The following is a 16,110-nucleotide window of genomic DNA, read 5'->3' on the forward strand; positions in this document are numbered from 1 at the left end:
TGCTTTTGAAAAATTGAACAAGCCAGCATATAAATAAAAAACGTTGGAACTGCATTAATTTATCTTAGGCATAATGAGAAATGGGGAAATCATTTTTCACAGATAAAACCACTAAAATGAAAAATCGAAGCAATTTGACAACAAAAATAGTAAAGGCAGCCGCTTATATCATGCAATGTTTGGATCCGGATGACTAAACTTTAGTCCCATTATATCGGATGTTTGAACACCAATTAGAATATTAAATATAGATTAATTGTAAAACCAATTGCATAAATGAAAGCTAATTCACGTAACAAATCTATTAAGCCAAATTAATTCATCATTAGCATATGTTTACTGTAACGCAGCATTATCAAATCATAGACTAATTAGACTCAATGGATTTGTCTCGTGAATTAGCCTCCATCTATACAATTAGTTTTATAATTACTCTATATTTAGTACTCGTAATTAGTATCAAATATCCAATATGACAAGTGATAAGAACGAAAGTTTAGTCGGGGTGATCCAAAGGTACCTAACTGTTCCGAACGAGAATTTGCCGTGGTCAACCGAAGGCCCCATCGAGGAGGCGCTCCATGGCGAGCACGGAGGAGCCCTTCACCTGGCCGTCGTCTCGGACACTTACAGCCGCGCGTGCCAACTCCTTCAGCTCCGCGGCCTTCCGCCGCATGCCCCGCGCCTTCTCGCCGTCCCCGAGCACCGTGTCCACGACGTCCCTCACGTGATCCCACCCCTTGCCCAGCCCGCCGAACATCCTCCCGGACGCCACCTCCATGCCGACGCCGAGCTGCTCCAGCATGCGGGAGTCGAACATCTGGTCGCCCATGAGCGGCCAGCCCACCACCGGCACGCCGTGCCACAGGCTCTCCAGCACCGAGTTCCACCCGCAGTGGCTCAGGAACGCGCCCGTGGACGCGTGCGCCAGGATGGCCACCTGCGGCGCCCACCCCCGCACCACCACGCCTCGCGCCGCGGCCGCGACGCGGTCCTCGAAGCCGTCGGGGAGCCACTCGCCGCGAAACTCCTCCGTCCCGTCGAACTCCACCGGTGGCCGCACCGCCCAGATGAACGGCCGCCCGCTGGCCTCCAGCCCCCGCGCCAGCTCCATCATCTGCGACGCCGGGATCGTGTTCTGCGACCCGAACGACACGTACAGGACGGACGCCGGCGGCTTGGAGTCCAGGAACCTGATGCATGCGTCCTCGTCTCCTGCGGTGTCCGCCGACGAAGGTGTTCGGCCGCCGGTGAGGGGACCGACGGCGAACGTCGGCAGCCCGGAGAGCTTCCTGATGAGGTGGAGACCTCTCGGCTCGATCTCTTCCGAGGTGTTGATGACGAGACCGCCCGAGTGGCAGAAGTGGAGGCTGACCATCCGGCACAGGTACGCCAACATGGGGTTTGTCGCGTAGTCCTCCGTGACGACCACGTTCAGGAACTCCACGTACCGGACGCGCACGTCGGGGAAGTCCTGCAGCGCCTGCTCGTCGTCGGGGCCGGTGGGGCGCGGGAACGCCGGCGGGCGGAGCCAGATTGAGAAGGTGACGGCGGAGGCATAGGCGCCGGAGGTGAGGAACACGCGGTGCTGGACGCCGAGCGCGCGGGCGCTCTCGGCCGTCCATCCCAGGAAGATGTCCGCGAGGACGCACACGTTCTGGCGCCCTTCCCTCCCCGTGACCTCCGCCACGAGCTCCTCGAACGGCGGCCGGAGCAGCTCCGTGGCGAAGTAGAAGGCGGCGAAGGAACGGAGCGGGACGGCGTCGGTGCTCTCGGCGTCTGGCGGCAGGCCATGGTCCGGCGGCGAGAACGGCAGCTCGGCGAAGCCGATGGACGATCCGGCCGGCACCGCGCGCCGGAGGCCGGCGACGTTGCGAGGCGTGCTGACGATGGTGACCTCGAGACGGCGCTGGCCGCTGCCGCCACGCCGCCCTAGGCTCTCGAGGCGCCTGGCCAGGTTGAGGAACGGGATGAGGTGGCCTTGCGCCAGGAACGGGAAGAGGAGGAGGTGGCCGGCGCCGCGGCCGCCGTGCTCTTGCTCGTGACCCATGACGGCGGACAGGGCGAGTACGAGCAGCTAGCTGCTTGTCCTGGTGTGGGACTGGGATGGGCCTGGTATGTTCTGTAAGTCTATCTACATGTATATAGGCACGTATATATCATGACGTCGCCCGTGACGTTTGGCAATTGTACGCCTCTGCCTACGCTGCTAACGCTTGGCGTTTGTGCGGGGTAGCGTGGCAAAATGGTGAGCCGAAGTGGACAGCCACTCTCCACTCTGGAGACGCGCACCCGCTCAGAGGCATCACATGTGTGCCAATGGCCTGAGATGCACCCACCCATGCGGATGCAGTTGCACATACGGCTGGCTGGGTCAGGCAGGGTTGTGAAAAAACTGTGTGGAACTCTGGACTCTGGGTGTGTTCGGTACCGGCCTCTAAAGGCCAAATCCTCTAAATTTTAGAGGGTTGGTACCGAACACCCCTCTATTAGACCCCCAGAAAATTTTAGAGCCTCCGAGGGCTCTAACGCCCTCTAATGCGCTCGGCTCGTCTCCCCACGCGCCCCCGCCCGCGTGCTCCTCCCCCCGCCGCCGCCCGCGTGGTCCTCCTGCCGCCGCCCCTGCTCTCCCCGCCGCCCGCTCCTTCGCCGCCCCTGCTCCTCCCCCGCACCGCCGCCGCGCCGTGCTCCTCCCGCGCACCGCCGCCGCCCCGTGCTCCTCCCCCCCCACTCCCCGCGCCGCCGGCCCCCTGCTCCTCCCCGCGCCGCCGGCCCCCTGCTCCTCCCCGCGCCGCGCCGCCCGCCCCCTGCTCCTCCCCCGCCGCGAGCTCCTCCCCCCCACCGCGAGCTCCTCCCCCCGCGTGCTCTTCCCCCCCGCCGCCGCCCCGCCCCCTGCTCCTCCCCCCGCCGCGAGCTCCTCCCCCGCGTGCTCTTCCCCCCCGCCGCCGCCCCGCCCCCTGCTCCTCACCCCCGCCGCAAGCTCCTCCCCCCCGCCGCGTGCTCCTCCCCCCCGCCGCGTGCGCTTCCCCCCCGCCGCGTGCGCTTCCCCCACCCCCCGCGCCGCCGGCCCCCTCTCTCCCCGCGTGCGCTTCCCCCCCTCCGCCCGCGTGCTCTTCCCCCCGCCGCCGCCCCGCCCCCTGCTCCTCCCCCCCGCCGCGAGCTCTTCCCCCCCGCCGCCGCCCCGCCCCCTGCTCCTCACCCCCGCCGCGAGCTCCTCCCCCCCGCCGCGTGCTTCTCCCCCGTTTTAGAGCCGTAAACGAACACCCCTCTAATATACATCTAAAATCTTTATACCTCTAATTCAACGGGCTATTTTTTAGACCCCTCTAAGGATTACCGAACACACCCTCTATCTTGGTATCTAGCTGTTCTAGCCAGGTGGTAAAAACAAGACACGTCAGGCCGTGATAAATCATGCCTGCGAGCGACTTCGTCGATGCCGTCCGTGGCCCGGCAGGCGGCGCTGGTTTAACCAAGCAGTAAACTTAAATTATACTGCATTTAGACCTCACTGTCAGTCTTGAACTAGCTTAGTCTCTGTAGATCTTTTCGTGTTCAGTTTGTATTTACCGTCCCTGTTACGATCCTTCCTTGTGCCGTAGTGACATTACCGGGAAAAAATTATGAACGAATGTGATCCAATGAATGATTAAGGGCATTTCCCTAAGGTTCTTTTTCTTTTTCTTCTTTTGGCTCCCAAAGTGGTTTCGTGTCCACTCTCCAGCATACCACCGATTGTTGCCGTTGCTCATTTGTACAACATGTCAGCTTATATGACTGACTGAATCGGAGAGGGCAAGTCATTGACGTCCAACGCTTATTGTTTTAGCCTTTTTTTAGGTTATCAAAAGACTCCAACTAGCGTGGAATCAGCGCAACTGTACAAGGTTGGCCAATGAAGCTTGAAAATACAAGGAACGTAATGCAACCATATTACGAGGCAAACACGTACCCGAAAGTTTGTTGTAAATTACAATCATCAATCCCATATACATTGTTGGGAATAAAAGCTCCGATATGACAGCCTTTCAGCAAGGAATTTCGCAAGTTTTGCAGCTGCAGACCCAGGTCTAAGCACATCTAGGTTGCCTGGAACATCGCACGGGCTGTCATCCCCAACACCTATACACCACCCTCCTGTAACGAACTCTCCAGGTAGGCGGTGTAAAATTTCCGCATCGATGTGATCGAGAACAGGATCATCCTTGGGAAATCTAGTCCCAAAGGCTGCACCACTTTTGGTCATATTTTCTACATCAGCCATAGTCAGTAGTCCCGGGTCATTCTTGGAAGATGTGTCCCAAGTTGAATAGTGCAGGTCATGGTTAACTACGGTCCTGTTAAATTCAGGGGAGTTGCAAAGAACTGTCTGGAAATACTTCCTGTGTGGTAGGGGCATGTTAGTGTAGTACATCAGCAGAGTTCTTGGCAGATTATCCGTACCGACGATACAATATTCAATAAATTTTCGAGAAAGGATAACAGACGAAGAACCTGCAAGGAAATAGTAGACATTATAAAAACTGTGCCTCAAGTCAAGAAATATATGGTTTCTCTGGAAGTAAGTCCATAAAACCTAGGTTTTCTTAAATTTAACTTTAGAAACAATCTGGTAAGCTCTTGTATACATTCTTGAACAGAAGAGCAATGTTGCTTACAAATGAACCTAAAAAGGTAAGAACGCCAAGAAAAAAATCCAAAGTACACAAGCAGTATAAAAAAAATAATAAAATATAGGATTTTATGTCAAGGGAACATATAATGGTGGTTACTGATGGCAACCAAAACAGTATATATTTTCAAAAGAAGCCCAGGTATTATGGTCATGTTGAAGTCTGGCAGAATTCCTAACTTATCTTACTTAGCCCAACGACTTAAAGTCGTACCGTTCTAAATCCCGGTTGTAACCCAAGTATGCCAAGCAAGGTAAGGCCTTCTGACCTGCCACCTGCCTCATCATTTTGTCATCAACATTGACTAGTCGCTGAAATTTTAGAGACTAGGACAGACTGGCACTGCAGGTGGGACAGCCAGAACAGTCCTGGTGCACTTAGGACATGATGGAGCATTTTTTTCAAACCATAAGACTAAATTCCAGTGTTACATGCCACAAGCCAAGAAATTTAATCTTAGAAGAATGAGAATCGATATCAGCAGATAGTAGCGTTCCCTTAAGGTCTTGAAGAGGAGAAAAGTTGCCTATTGAAGAGAAGAGAAAAGTTGCCTAGATTTGAAAAAAAACTAACAACACCAGAGAAAACTTTACAAAAGCAATATAAGGAAAAGGCCATTTTTTGTCAAGGGAATACAGAAATCGTAGCTAGTGATGACATTAAACATATCATATATTTCAGAAAACGATCAGGTTTTATGGTTGTTTAGGTCTGTTGGAGTATATTGGGCCCATGTGTATAGGGCCCATAGAGGCCCATGTATATATATAACCTCTCTACCCTGTTTAGGGTTTGGTATGGGAAAATAATCTTCTTCATGGTATCAGCCTAGGCCTCTCTCTCCTGCCCGCCGACGCCGCCGCCGGCCACCGGCCCCTCTTCCTCCTCTCCTCTCCTCCTTCCCTCCCCTCTCCTCTTCCTCTCCCTCCTCTGCTCCCGCTTGCGCCGATCTGGGCGCCTGGGCCGCCGGCGTCGGGCCGCCGCGCTGGTCCTCGCGGGGGCGCCGGCCGCGGGCGCCGCCGCCCCCCTGCTCCAGGCGCCGCAGGGGCCGCCGCCGGCGCAGGGGCCGAGGCAGCCGCCCCCTGCAGCCCGACGCCGCCGCTGCCGGCGCTGCTGCTAGCGCGGGCGCCGGGGCTGCGGGACACCAGCCGCGCGCCGCCGTCGATCCGGCCGTCCTGCGGGCCGCTGCGCAGCTGCTGCAGGCCGCGGGCGCCGATCCGGCCGCCCTGCAGGCCGCAGTGCAGCTGCTGCCGGCCGCAGGCGCCGATCCCGCCGCCGCCGCTGTGGCCCACCGCGACGCTGTCGCTGCGGGCACGCAGCCTGTCGTCGATGCAGCACCCAGTGTCGCACGGTCCCGCGTCCTGCGGGCCGCTGCGCAGCTGCTGCAGGCCGCGGGCGCCGATCCGGCCGCCCTGCAGGCCGCAGTGCAGCTGCTGCCGGCCGCAGGCGCCGATCCCGCCGCCGCCGCTGTGGCCCACCGCGACGCTGTCACTGCGGGCACGCAGCCTGTCGTCGATGCAGCACCCGGTGTCGCACGGTCTGGCCTCGGGATGGCGCCCGAGGATGCGCCGCTCAACGCCGCCGCCTTCCGTGGACAGCAGGTCGACGCCGCTCTCGCCGCGGCCCTCCTCGCCGCCAAGTCGGAGGCTTCGGCGGCCCAGGAGCGGGTCCGTGTGGCTGCCCTCGCCTGGGAACGCGAGTGCGCCACGGCCGACGCCCTCGCTCTCCGGGTCGCCGAGGCGGAGCGCTTCCTCCGCATCTCCTCCGGCCAGCCCGTCGACCCTGAGCACGGCACCTCCTCCTCCTTCCAGGCCCCGCCCGCTAGATCTGGAGCCCGGTACGACCCGACCAACCCCATGGTCGCCCAGCTCCACCTCCAGGCAGCCGCCGTCCAGAACATCAGGGCCCTGGTCTCCGTCCTCCTCGACCCCGCGTCCTCCTCCTACAGCCGCTGGCAGGACCAGGTCCTCCTCACCCTCTGCCGCTACGCCCTCGACGACCACGTCCTCGTCGACTCGCCGATCGAGGCGCGGGACGTGGCGTGGCTGCGTCTCGACAGCGTCGCCGTGTCCTGGATCTTCGGGACCATCTCCCTAGATCTTCAGGACCTCGTTAGGTGCCAAAATTGGTGGATTTCCTGACTTAAAGTTAGGTAACCGAAGGTCCTATGGTCATGCAGTTCTAAAACCTGGCTGTAACCTCAGTACGCCAAGCCAATTCTGACATTCCAGCCTGCCTCATCGTTTTGTTGTCCACACTGACAGCAGGTGGGATTGCCACACCAGTCTTGGTGTACTTGGGATAGGGGAGGGCGTTTTTCAAACCATACAACCCGGAACTCCAGGGTTCACAACAAAGAAAATCACTATTAAAAGAATGATACTCAATATCTATAGACAGCAGCAATCTATTAAAGTCTTGCAGAGAAAAGAAAAGTTGCTTAGATTTAAAAATGGTGATTAATGATGACATTAAAAAGCATCAAAACCAGAAGAAGGAAAAAAATCAAGGTTTTATGGTCCTCATGCAAGTCTTGTGGAAATTGGTGGATTTCTTGACTTAATAAACCTACGTTTTATGGTCAATTGAAACCCAGCCACAAAACAACCACACCAAAGAGGCATGCCGTTCTAACCTGCAACACATTTTGTCATCCTCACTAGCTAGTCAACAATTTTACCAGCTAAGACAGAGTGGCAATGCTGGTTGGATTGCCAGACCAGCCTAACTGTCGTAATGATGTGGCAGGGGTTTCAAATCATGACCTGCGCATTGTGACGTAGGCCAAGAAATATAGATTTTGCTGGTACCTATGTCTGTAAAATTTTGTAACCTGTAGGTAACCAGGGCTTTCAAAACGTGGGGTTTTCTAAATTTTGTCTTAAAATGATATAATATGTCTCTACAAAATAGCATTCCATGATTCTTAAAGCGCTTATACAAAAGTTTAAAGCCAGTTATAAATGATCCCAGAAAGTAAATTCAACCAAAAAAAGACCCACTGTACCAAGATTAAAGCTAGGTTGGAGGCAATCTCATTTTCTTTTTTATCCACATGTTTTAATGCCATTATTTTCTTCCCCATAACTTTGGAATCAGCTATGAGCTTAAAACACACATCGTAATCCGATTCATTATGAATACATTGAATTGCATCAAAAAAAACATAGGTTTGTCTTTGGGCGTTCGAAGAGTAAACCTTAGTGAAAGAATTACTAGAAGACTAATGTGTACATTTAATAAATTAAATAATTATAGCTCCTTTCTGTCAAAATAGGTAAGGCGGCCAAAAAAGTTGAAATGGTTATAACAACCCAGAATTTGAGACATTTCATAAAGTAAAATAGGGATATATGGTCAAGAAACCAAACAAGCAGCTTAATAAAGGGCCGCTCATTTAGTGTTTGACCTAGGTTGATCATTCATTTAAAATGTTGGAATGGCCAACCTTCAAATCACAACTAAAGTGATCACAGTTTAATTCAGTAAAATTATTAGAAATACATGATCTTGGTAGTTAACAAGGACGGTGAGCACAATACCAAACAAAGCACTAGTTCAAGTAGAATCTTGGCTATCTTTGCTGTAATCAATAGTAGAATGATAACCGATGTAAGAAAGTTAGACGGTAACACACAACAAGCCCACCCCCCAAAAGCTTGATGGCTCATCTTCATTTACTTATCCTTCTGTACAATACAAACCTCAGGCCATTACTAGGTGAAAACTCTACTGGTGTCATTTCCAGAAGATACACCCAATGTATATTTGCAGCTAAGTTTCAAAAAGTTGACTGCAAGCATTCTAGATGACAACAGAGGTAGTTTATCTTTTAAATGTTCAAGAAAGCATGTGCTCTACTTTAATAACCTTATAACAAGCATCAACACTGTTTTTTAACAAAAATAGAACATTGGGCGAATAAGCCCACCACGCCAATGTATAGTAACAGATTCTCACAATACTCTGTATTAACTATGCATAACTTAACCATCGGCATCATAAGCAATTTTATTCTATATTGTTCTAACATTATACAAGACAATACTCCCTCACCTGTAAATAGTTTATAAGCATTTGGAAGATTGCGCTTTTGAGTGGCATAAAATATGTCATTCCTGGATGAGAGATATAGACCAGGATCAACAATAATTGGCCTTATTTGTCTTGCCCTGGATGCAGAGATAGACAATGTCAATAACTTCCCACCCTAAATTCGTGAGAGAGAAATTAATATTAAAATTGATGAAATGCCCTTACTCCTTCCAACCAATGTAGCTGGTATGCTGAATGAAGTTAAGATCCTTTGGTAAGTATGACAAAACATGCAGAAGGTCTGCAAAAAATTTGATAATCAAGTTAAATTCATAAACTAATACCTTTCCACTAGCTGTCAACAATTAATGACAAATCAGTAACCAAAGCACAATATGAAGCAGTTGCTACTATTCTGAGCTATTGGAAAACCATTAGATTAAAGTAGCAAGTTCCCACTGGTTTGACCTCAATTCACAAATTCATGGGATGTACACAGTACTCACCTAGGCAATATAGCATAAGACTAGAGAACTTAATCTGTTACCCAGCTCAATGAAAACCGATTCTCTCCAGACCAATGCAAAAGAAAAACATTGGTTGACTGAGAACACAAACATTTATTGTGGACAAATTTGGTCACCATTCTCACATAATAATTGCACTATTCCACAGACAAAAAAGAATTGCTTCTAACTATGAATGCTAAACACCCTACCGAAGCTACATTTCATGCAAACACTAACGATCTATGAAAACAAAGTAAATATATGCAAATACACTAGATCTATTAAGAATACATCAACCACGCTAGGGTCCATAACGTGCACAAAAGGGTATTCGAATAGCCGCAGAGAGGAATCACCATCGGGGGTGACGAGCGGGTAGTCCGCGGCGTCGAGGTGCACGAACCAGTCCCATCCCTGGCCGACCCTCAGCAGCAGCGCGGCGCCGTGCAGCGTGGCGGCGAGCGCGGACGCGCCGCGCGGGTTGGCGAACCCGGGGTCCCCGACGACATGGACGTTGTCGCGGCCGGGGGCGGCGCGCGCATTCCGTGCGAGCCGCGCGCGGTCGGCGTCCGAGGCGGCGCGGTCGAGCAGGAGGAGGTAAGTGTTGCGGGGGTGGTAGGTGGCGAGCAGCAGCCGCAGGAGGCGGTCGGCGTCGCCCGCGGATCCCGCGAGGAGGAACGCGAGCGCGGGCGGGGCCGGGCCGGCGGAGGCGACGGCCGCGGCGGTGACCGGGAGCGGCGCGAGGCGGGGCGGTGGCGGCGGCGGCGGCGAGGCAGCGGGGGATGAGGAGGAGGAGAGGAGGTGCAGGAGCAGCAGGAGGAGGGAAACGAGGAGGAGGCAGGGGAGCGGGCGGGAGTCCTTGGGGAAGACGCTGGACGGCAGGGCGGAGGGCGCGGCCGCCGCGGCGGGTTGCATGGGTGGGGAGAGGAGAGATTTCTGGGCTGGTGCTCTCTGCCTCTGCGCGGCGGGAGAGGGAGGGATCTCGCTCGGCCGGGAAGTCGGGGGAGGGAAGAGTAAAGTCTGCCGTGTTTGGTGGGCGGCTGGTGCACTGGCGTGAAACTGATGAGACTAGTCGGGCTGTTCTTCGTTTGGTCGTCGAGTTTGGCATCAGCGCTTTACGTGCGAAAGCCGAAACCTAAACGAGCCTTTTACTTTCCCTTCTGGCTCAAAATCATGTAAAGGAAGTCTATTTCTTTTGCATGGAAATCTGCGTGTATAATGTTATGGGAAAATAGGAAAATAGGGCTTTGTCCTATTGAAATCAGACGACCATGCATGCTATGGGACAGGTTATTTTACAGCATTTGATGGATGAACAAGCATGGTTTTGGTTAAAATTTTATCCCTTGTGCATTAAGTATCCACTTGGTTTTAATTCCCGTCCTAAGTAGAAAAAAAAACGACTTGTCAATTCCAACCATCAAGATCAGATAATAGTACCATGTTGATCTTATATTCTATTTAGAGATGGTTGTGTTTGAAATCCTAAATGAATTGATATATTCCCTATCACCATTGAACCAAAGCTGTTATGCAGTGTGAACGCATTAGTTTGGAAAGAGCAATGGTTAGTAGTACAATATGATTGTGCAGAGTACAGCAATATAGTTGTGTACTTCGACATTAGTCAAGAGTCGAGGATGTATCAAGTGTTCCCGTGCCATCACATGCTCCCATGCTCCCATTTTAAAAAATGCATCAAAATGTGAACAGAAAAATCAACCAAAAATATTTACGAGTAGATGATGCATTGTTACATGTTCATGCCAAACTTGAGTTTGAACAAAGTTTTGTGCAAGGAGAAACAAAAAAGACAAAATTAGCATGCAATTGGGTTGGGGTACTGTTCATATGGGATGTGCAACCCGCACCAGTTGCATTATGATTTTGTCATTGTTGTTTCTAATTGCACAAGATTTTGTTTACACTCGAAAGTTACATGAACATGTAACCAGGGGCAGAACCAGTGGAGATGAAACTAGGTTCCACCCTCCCCCCCTCCTTCGTGGAAGTTCTAAAGCAATCAACAACGGGTCATGGCAAATCTAATATTTGTTCAGCTATTAGCCTTTTGATAAACAATTTTGGCAATTTGGCCCTCCTTGTTTTTTTTCAAACATTGCATCATCTAGCCATACATATTTTTGTTTGACTTTTTTGTGCACATTTTGATGGATTTATTTCATCGGGAGTACGGGAGCACCTAATGACATGGGAGCACAGGATACTTCTCGTCAAAAGCAATATAAACCCAGTCCAAAGTTTTTCCACCGGACAACACAGCACAGGGAACTTCTCTCGATCCAGTCAGTGATGTCCTGCTAGGCCGCTACTGCTGGTGCACACAATCCAAGCAAACGGCAAGCCCAAGCCCACAACCACACCTCAAGTCATCAACATGCCCCTCGCCCCCTCGGCCGTACCTCCTGTGCCGCCATAAAGACCCATTTGATCCGATCCGAGCGCTGCTCGCAAAAGTAATGTCAGGGCCGTGCGCTGCAACGCCGGCAGAAGCCTGCCCAGTACAGCCAGGATCCTCCGCTCTCTAGTATGATCCGTGACACTGACTGGTGTTGCGACGTCGGAGCCACAACAGTTGCTCGCTTTTGCATTGCAACCGCGCCATGTCCATGTGAGGATCCCTGCAACAAGCTGTGCCTAGTTCTGGGCTTCACAAGTGCACTTGGCAGGCTGCTAGCAGGTTGCCACTTCCGGCTTCCGGGAAAGATGAATGCTAGCGCTGCACTGTCCCTGAACATGATCCGCGTACGGTGCCACGACGGCGGCCATCTTTTCCGCGTATGGCATGGACGAGGGAGTCTGATCTGCCAGCCTCAATCTCGGCGAAATCAAAGCAAAACCTGTCAAAATCGTATGCGCCCAGCAGCATCTAGCCCGGTGAGTGGCGGACTTGTCACGCTCCGGGTATGCTGATTGCTCTTTGATTGACTCTCCATCCCATGCTTTTTGATTGACTATCCTACTGCAGAGGACTAGGAGGAACAGGCGACCTGATAAGCGCTTATCCCATTTCAGCCTGACAGACAAAGCTTGACCATGAATTCCACGAGTCTGTTACAGCAGCTGCTGGGGCTGCAGGAAATTTGATCACGATGACACTCTTCTAGCAGCTGCTTTTGAACATCTAATCCTACAGTCCTAACAAAACTAAGAATTGCAAACGCAAACTACGCAGATGAGGATGGAGCGAAGGTAATCATGATCCCCAATCATCCCCATCCTCCATCGCCGAGAAAGCAAAGACCATTTCTCGCTTGGTGGAAGGCGGTTGCCGGTTGCATCACTTGCCGGGGGCGGCGGTGGCAGCGCGCGCCGCGGCGCGCTTGGCGCGGCGGGCCCTGGCGCCCGCGCGGCCGCCGCCGGCAGCGGCCTCCTCCTCCACGTGGCGGCGCATCTCCAGGACGCGGCGGTGGGAGTTGGAGTGCAGCAGCGGGGAGAAGGTGGGGCTGCCGATGGGGCGGTACTCCGGGAAGAGCCGCCCGGACTTGAACCGCACGCCGCACGCGTTGCACAGCGTGCTGGGGCCGGCGGGGCCCTGCCGCCACTGCGGCGTCTCCTCCGACGCGCAGTGCGTGCACCGGCGCCGCACGCCGGCGGGCGGGGGCGCGGGGGGCAGCACCGGCGGGAGGCTCCACGGCGCCGTCACCCGCCGCCGCCGCCGCAGCCCCTTGGTCCTCGGCCCCACCACATGGGGCAGCGCCCCCAGGCAGCCCAGCCCCGCCGACGGACGCGACGGCGCCGCCTCCACCTCCGCCGCCATGGTCTCCACCGAAGGGAACGCGTCCATGTTCGAGAGCCACTCCAACTCCTCCTCTTCCTCCGCCCCCTGCCCCCCTCCGCCCGCCGCCAACTCCAATCCCTGCAAGAACCACCCCCCAAAAAGGAAATTTTTTTAGTGCCCACATCGCAAACGCAACCTCAGCCGCAGCCATGGAAGGAGCAAGACAGGTACCGCGTGGTCAAAGAAGGCATTCAAGCTGGCGTCCGCGCCGCCGGCATGCTCGTCCGCCGCCGCCGCGGGGTTCTCCTCTGCCGCTTCGAGCCCAGCCATGGTCGCCGCCGCCGTCACGGCACAGGGATAAAGAAACGAAATTTTTTATTCGAGATGATCCGGTGGCCTTTTATCATCTGCTTTTCGAACCCTTTTTTGGGAGGTTTTTGTTCCGACCTGAGCGGTTTCACAAGTTGAAGCAAGCGAGATTTTTGTCCGGGTTCTTGAGATGATGCTAGAAATCCATAGGTTTTAACGAGGGTAATAACCCCATGGCGTTCACGTGGGGGTGGGGTGGCTCTCAAGTCTCCGTGCTGGCACTGTGGCTAGGGACGATTTGGATTTGTTTGGCTGCTAAAAACATCAGGGTTAACAAGGCTCCTCCATTAGGGTTTGCTTCAGGGCTAAGCCCACGCCGTGGAGAAGAACCAGAAGCTGAAGGGAGGTGAACCTGCTGTGCTGGCAGCTGGCTGCCTGGCTCCCATTCAGGCCGTGGCGGCGCATGCATTTCGTGAGATGAGGTCCAAGCTTTTTCACACTGATACAAATTGCAACTGGGCCCTAGTTTTTACTTGAACCGTGTTTCACGGTATGGATGGAGAAGCTGTTTCCCATGACGCGAATCGTCTCAGGACATTTCGAATTGCAACTGGGTTGTGAAAAATTGTAATGGTTATTCTCCTGCGCTTCTTATATGTGAAAAAAAAAATTATGGCTGTGCTAAAAGCTTTGTGCAATTTGCTGCTGTAGATCCTTTAACGTTATAGTGATATAGGAAGGCTAGACAATGCATCGACCGCCAAAATTACCATTGCAAAGCGGTAATTAATTGGGGGGGGGGGGGAGAATGTGCTACTCAGTGGTAAACATCATTAATCATATTTCAATATTTCATCCTTTTACTAATGGTAAACACCAAAGTGTAACATACGGTACTTTTGTATTTTGTTGGAAGGGAACGAACATGCGCGCTGGTAGGAAGCATATTGCACATTGTTGTAGTCCATGAGGCCCATGATCAATATTGGCCTCATGGGCTCCAAACATGGATATTTGCAGCGTTTGCCGCGCAAATATTGATCATGGGCTCCGAACTTGTTCCTTACATTTTTTTTTCTCGCTGCGCGGTCCACATACACGGTCATGTCACCGGCCTTTGACGACCCACAATTGGTGGGCCAAGAAAGCCGAACCATTCGACGGTACGGGCTGGGTGTGCGCGGGGGCCCAAGAGGCGTCGCCGCGGAGCGGGGGCGAACGCGGCGAAACAGGCGCGGGCAGAGTGGGCACTGGCACGGGCTTCGACTTCCAGTCCACACCACACGCCGCGACCTGAAATTCTTCTTCAGCCATGTTATTAACTGGGCAACTGGTTTTTGTTTTTTTGACGGCTCTCATCTGGGTACACTGTATGGTATCTATTTATTGTTGGAATACGTAGGCTTTTGGCGTAATGTTTGCAATTAAAAGAATTAAAGGTCCACTGCTGGAGTTATTGTATAATGTTGTAATAAGAGTGGAAGATTTCAACCCAGTTAAAAGATGGACTGCGTGTACACTGCTTGTGAAGCTGGTAAAAGAGGTTTGGCGAGCCACACGCGCGCGCTCGTTCACTTCGCCGGGCCGAGGCCAAGGGCGTGGTGAGTCAAGTCGAGCTGAGCCGATCCTAGCCGAGCCTAAGCCTGACGTGATGCGTTGCCTGCGGGGCGGATGTCTTACACTAAGGTAGCGTTTGGTTCAAGAGCGAAGTGGAACGGAGCCATTCCATTCACATTTTGGGGGTGTTTGGTTCGCGAATCAGTGGAACGGAGCCATCCCACCTAGGGAATATTCCCCTCAGATTCGGGATGGGGAGGCTCCAATTTTTCTGGCGGACGGAGCCGCTCGCGAGCCACGCGCTCCCCACCCCCGCTCTCGTTCGAACGGATCAGGTACGCCTCCCCCATCCCCGCCCCGTCCCCTGCTCCCCGCCGCCGCCCCGCCCCCGGCGGTCCTCCCGTCGCCCCCGCCCCCCGCCCACGGCGGCCGCGCCCGGCGCCGCCGGCCCCGCCCCGGCCGCGCGCCCCCCGGCGCTGGCGCCCCCGCCCCCGCCCCCGGCCGCCGCGCCCGGCCCGCCGCCCCCCGCCCCCCGGCGGCCGCGGCCGCCCCCGCCCCCGGCCGCCGCGCCCGGACCCGCCGCCCTCCGCGCCCGGCGGCCGCGCCCGGCCCCGCGCGCCCCTGTCCGCGCGCACGCCCCTGCCCCTGCCTCCGCTCCGTCCTGCCCCTGCCTCCGCTACGGCCGAGCGCGCCCCGTCCCTGGCCGCGCGCGCGCCCCTGCCCACGGCCGAGCGCGCCCTGCCCGTGGCCGCGCGCGTGCCCCTGCCCCTGCCCTCCCCAAGAAGACACAGCGGCTTCAGGAAATAGGCCATCCAAGAGAACCAAAAGGGATGACAATGGAGCTGATCCTTTGATTGAAGCCCTTGATCGTGGTACTGAAACCATAGCTAATGCCATACGTGATGCAGCATCAAAGAAAGCTTTGCCACCGGGTTTGTTTGAAGCTGTGGATAGCCTTCCTGGTTTTGAGCTTGAGCACAAGGCGGAGTACTACTCTTATTTGTTGAACAATCCTAATATTGCACATGGCTTCATGGATGCGCCGCTGTTGTTCAAGCTCTCTATGGTTACCAAGTTTGTTAATTCTAATATGTAGGCTTGCTAGTTAGCAATCGCACTTGGCTTTTGGTTGTATCCATGAACAAGGCACTATGGATTATTCTCTATGCTTGTTTTATGTGACATGAACTTGTATGTCATGGTCGTATATATGCCATGAACCTAGATGAATCTTTATGTTTATTCTTATGTATGTCGTGATGAACTTGGATGAATCTCATGGTTA

General features: G+C 53.9%; 3 protein-coding genes across 3 annotated transcripts; all 3 read right to left on the reverse strand.

The window, feature by feature from the left end:
* Positions 1 to 30: 30 nt before the first annotated feature.
* On the reverse strand, positions 31 to 2,105 carry LOC112874625 (UDP-glycosyltransferase 92A1-like). The gene has a single exon (XM_025938060.1). The coding sequence runs from the start codon at positions 2,048 to 2,050 to the stop codon at positions 551 to 553; it is 1,500 nt and encodes a 499-aa protein (XP_025793845.1). The 5' UTR covers positions 2,051 to 2,105; the 3' UTR covers positions 31 to 550.
* A 1,804-nt stretch (positions 2,106 to 3,909) lies between these two features.
* On the reverse strand, positions 3,910 to 10,245 carry LOC112873060 (beta-glucuronosyltransferase GlcAT14A-like). Its single transcript, XM_025936089.1, has 4 exons — positions 9,574 to 10,245; positions 8,934 to 9,009; positions 8,730 to 8,845; positions 3,910 to 4,494 (listed from the first exon to the last, which is right to left on the reverse strand). Exons 1-4 carry the CDS (start codon positions 10,130 to 10,132, stop codon positions 3,980 to 3,982), a joined length of 1,266 nt encoding a protein of 421 aa, XP_025791874.1. The 5' UTR covers positions 10,133 to 10,245; the 3' UTR covers positions 3,910 to 3,979.
* Positions 10,246 to 12,247: 2,002 nt separating this feature from the next.
* Positions 12,248 to 13,857, reverse strand: LOC112876161 (GATA transcription factor 3-like). Its single transcript, XM_025940208.1, has 2 exons — positions 13,191 to 13,857; positions 12,248 to 13,097 (listed from the first exon to the last, which is right to left on the reverse strand). The coding sequence occupies exons 1-2, from the start codon at positions 13,287 to 13,289 to the stop codon at positions 12,519 to 12,521; spliced, it is 678 nt and encodes a 225-aa protein (XP_025795993.1). The 5' UTR covers positions 13,290 to 13,857; the 3' UTR covers positions 12,248 to 12,518.
* Positions 13,858 to 16,110: the final 2,253 nt, after the last annotated feature.

The sequence above is a fragment of the Panicum hallii genome, chromosome 9, assembly GCF_002211085.1.
Source record: "Panicum hallii strain FIL2 chromosome 9, PHallii_v3.1, whole genome shotgun sequence".
NCBI classification, from domain to species: domain Eukaryota; kingdom Viridiplantae; phylum Streptophyta; class Magnoliopsida; order Poales; family Poaceae; genus Panicum; species Panicum hallii.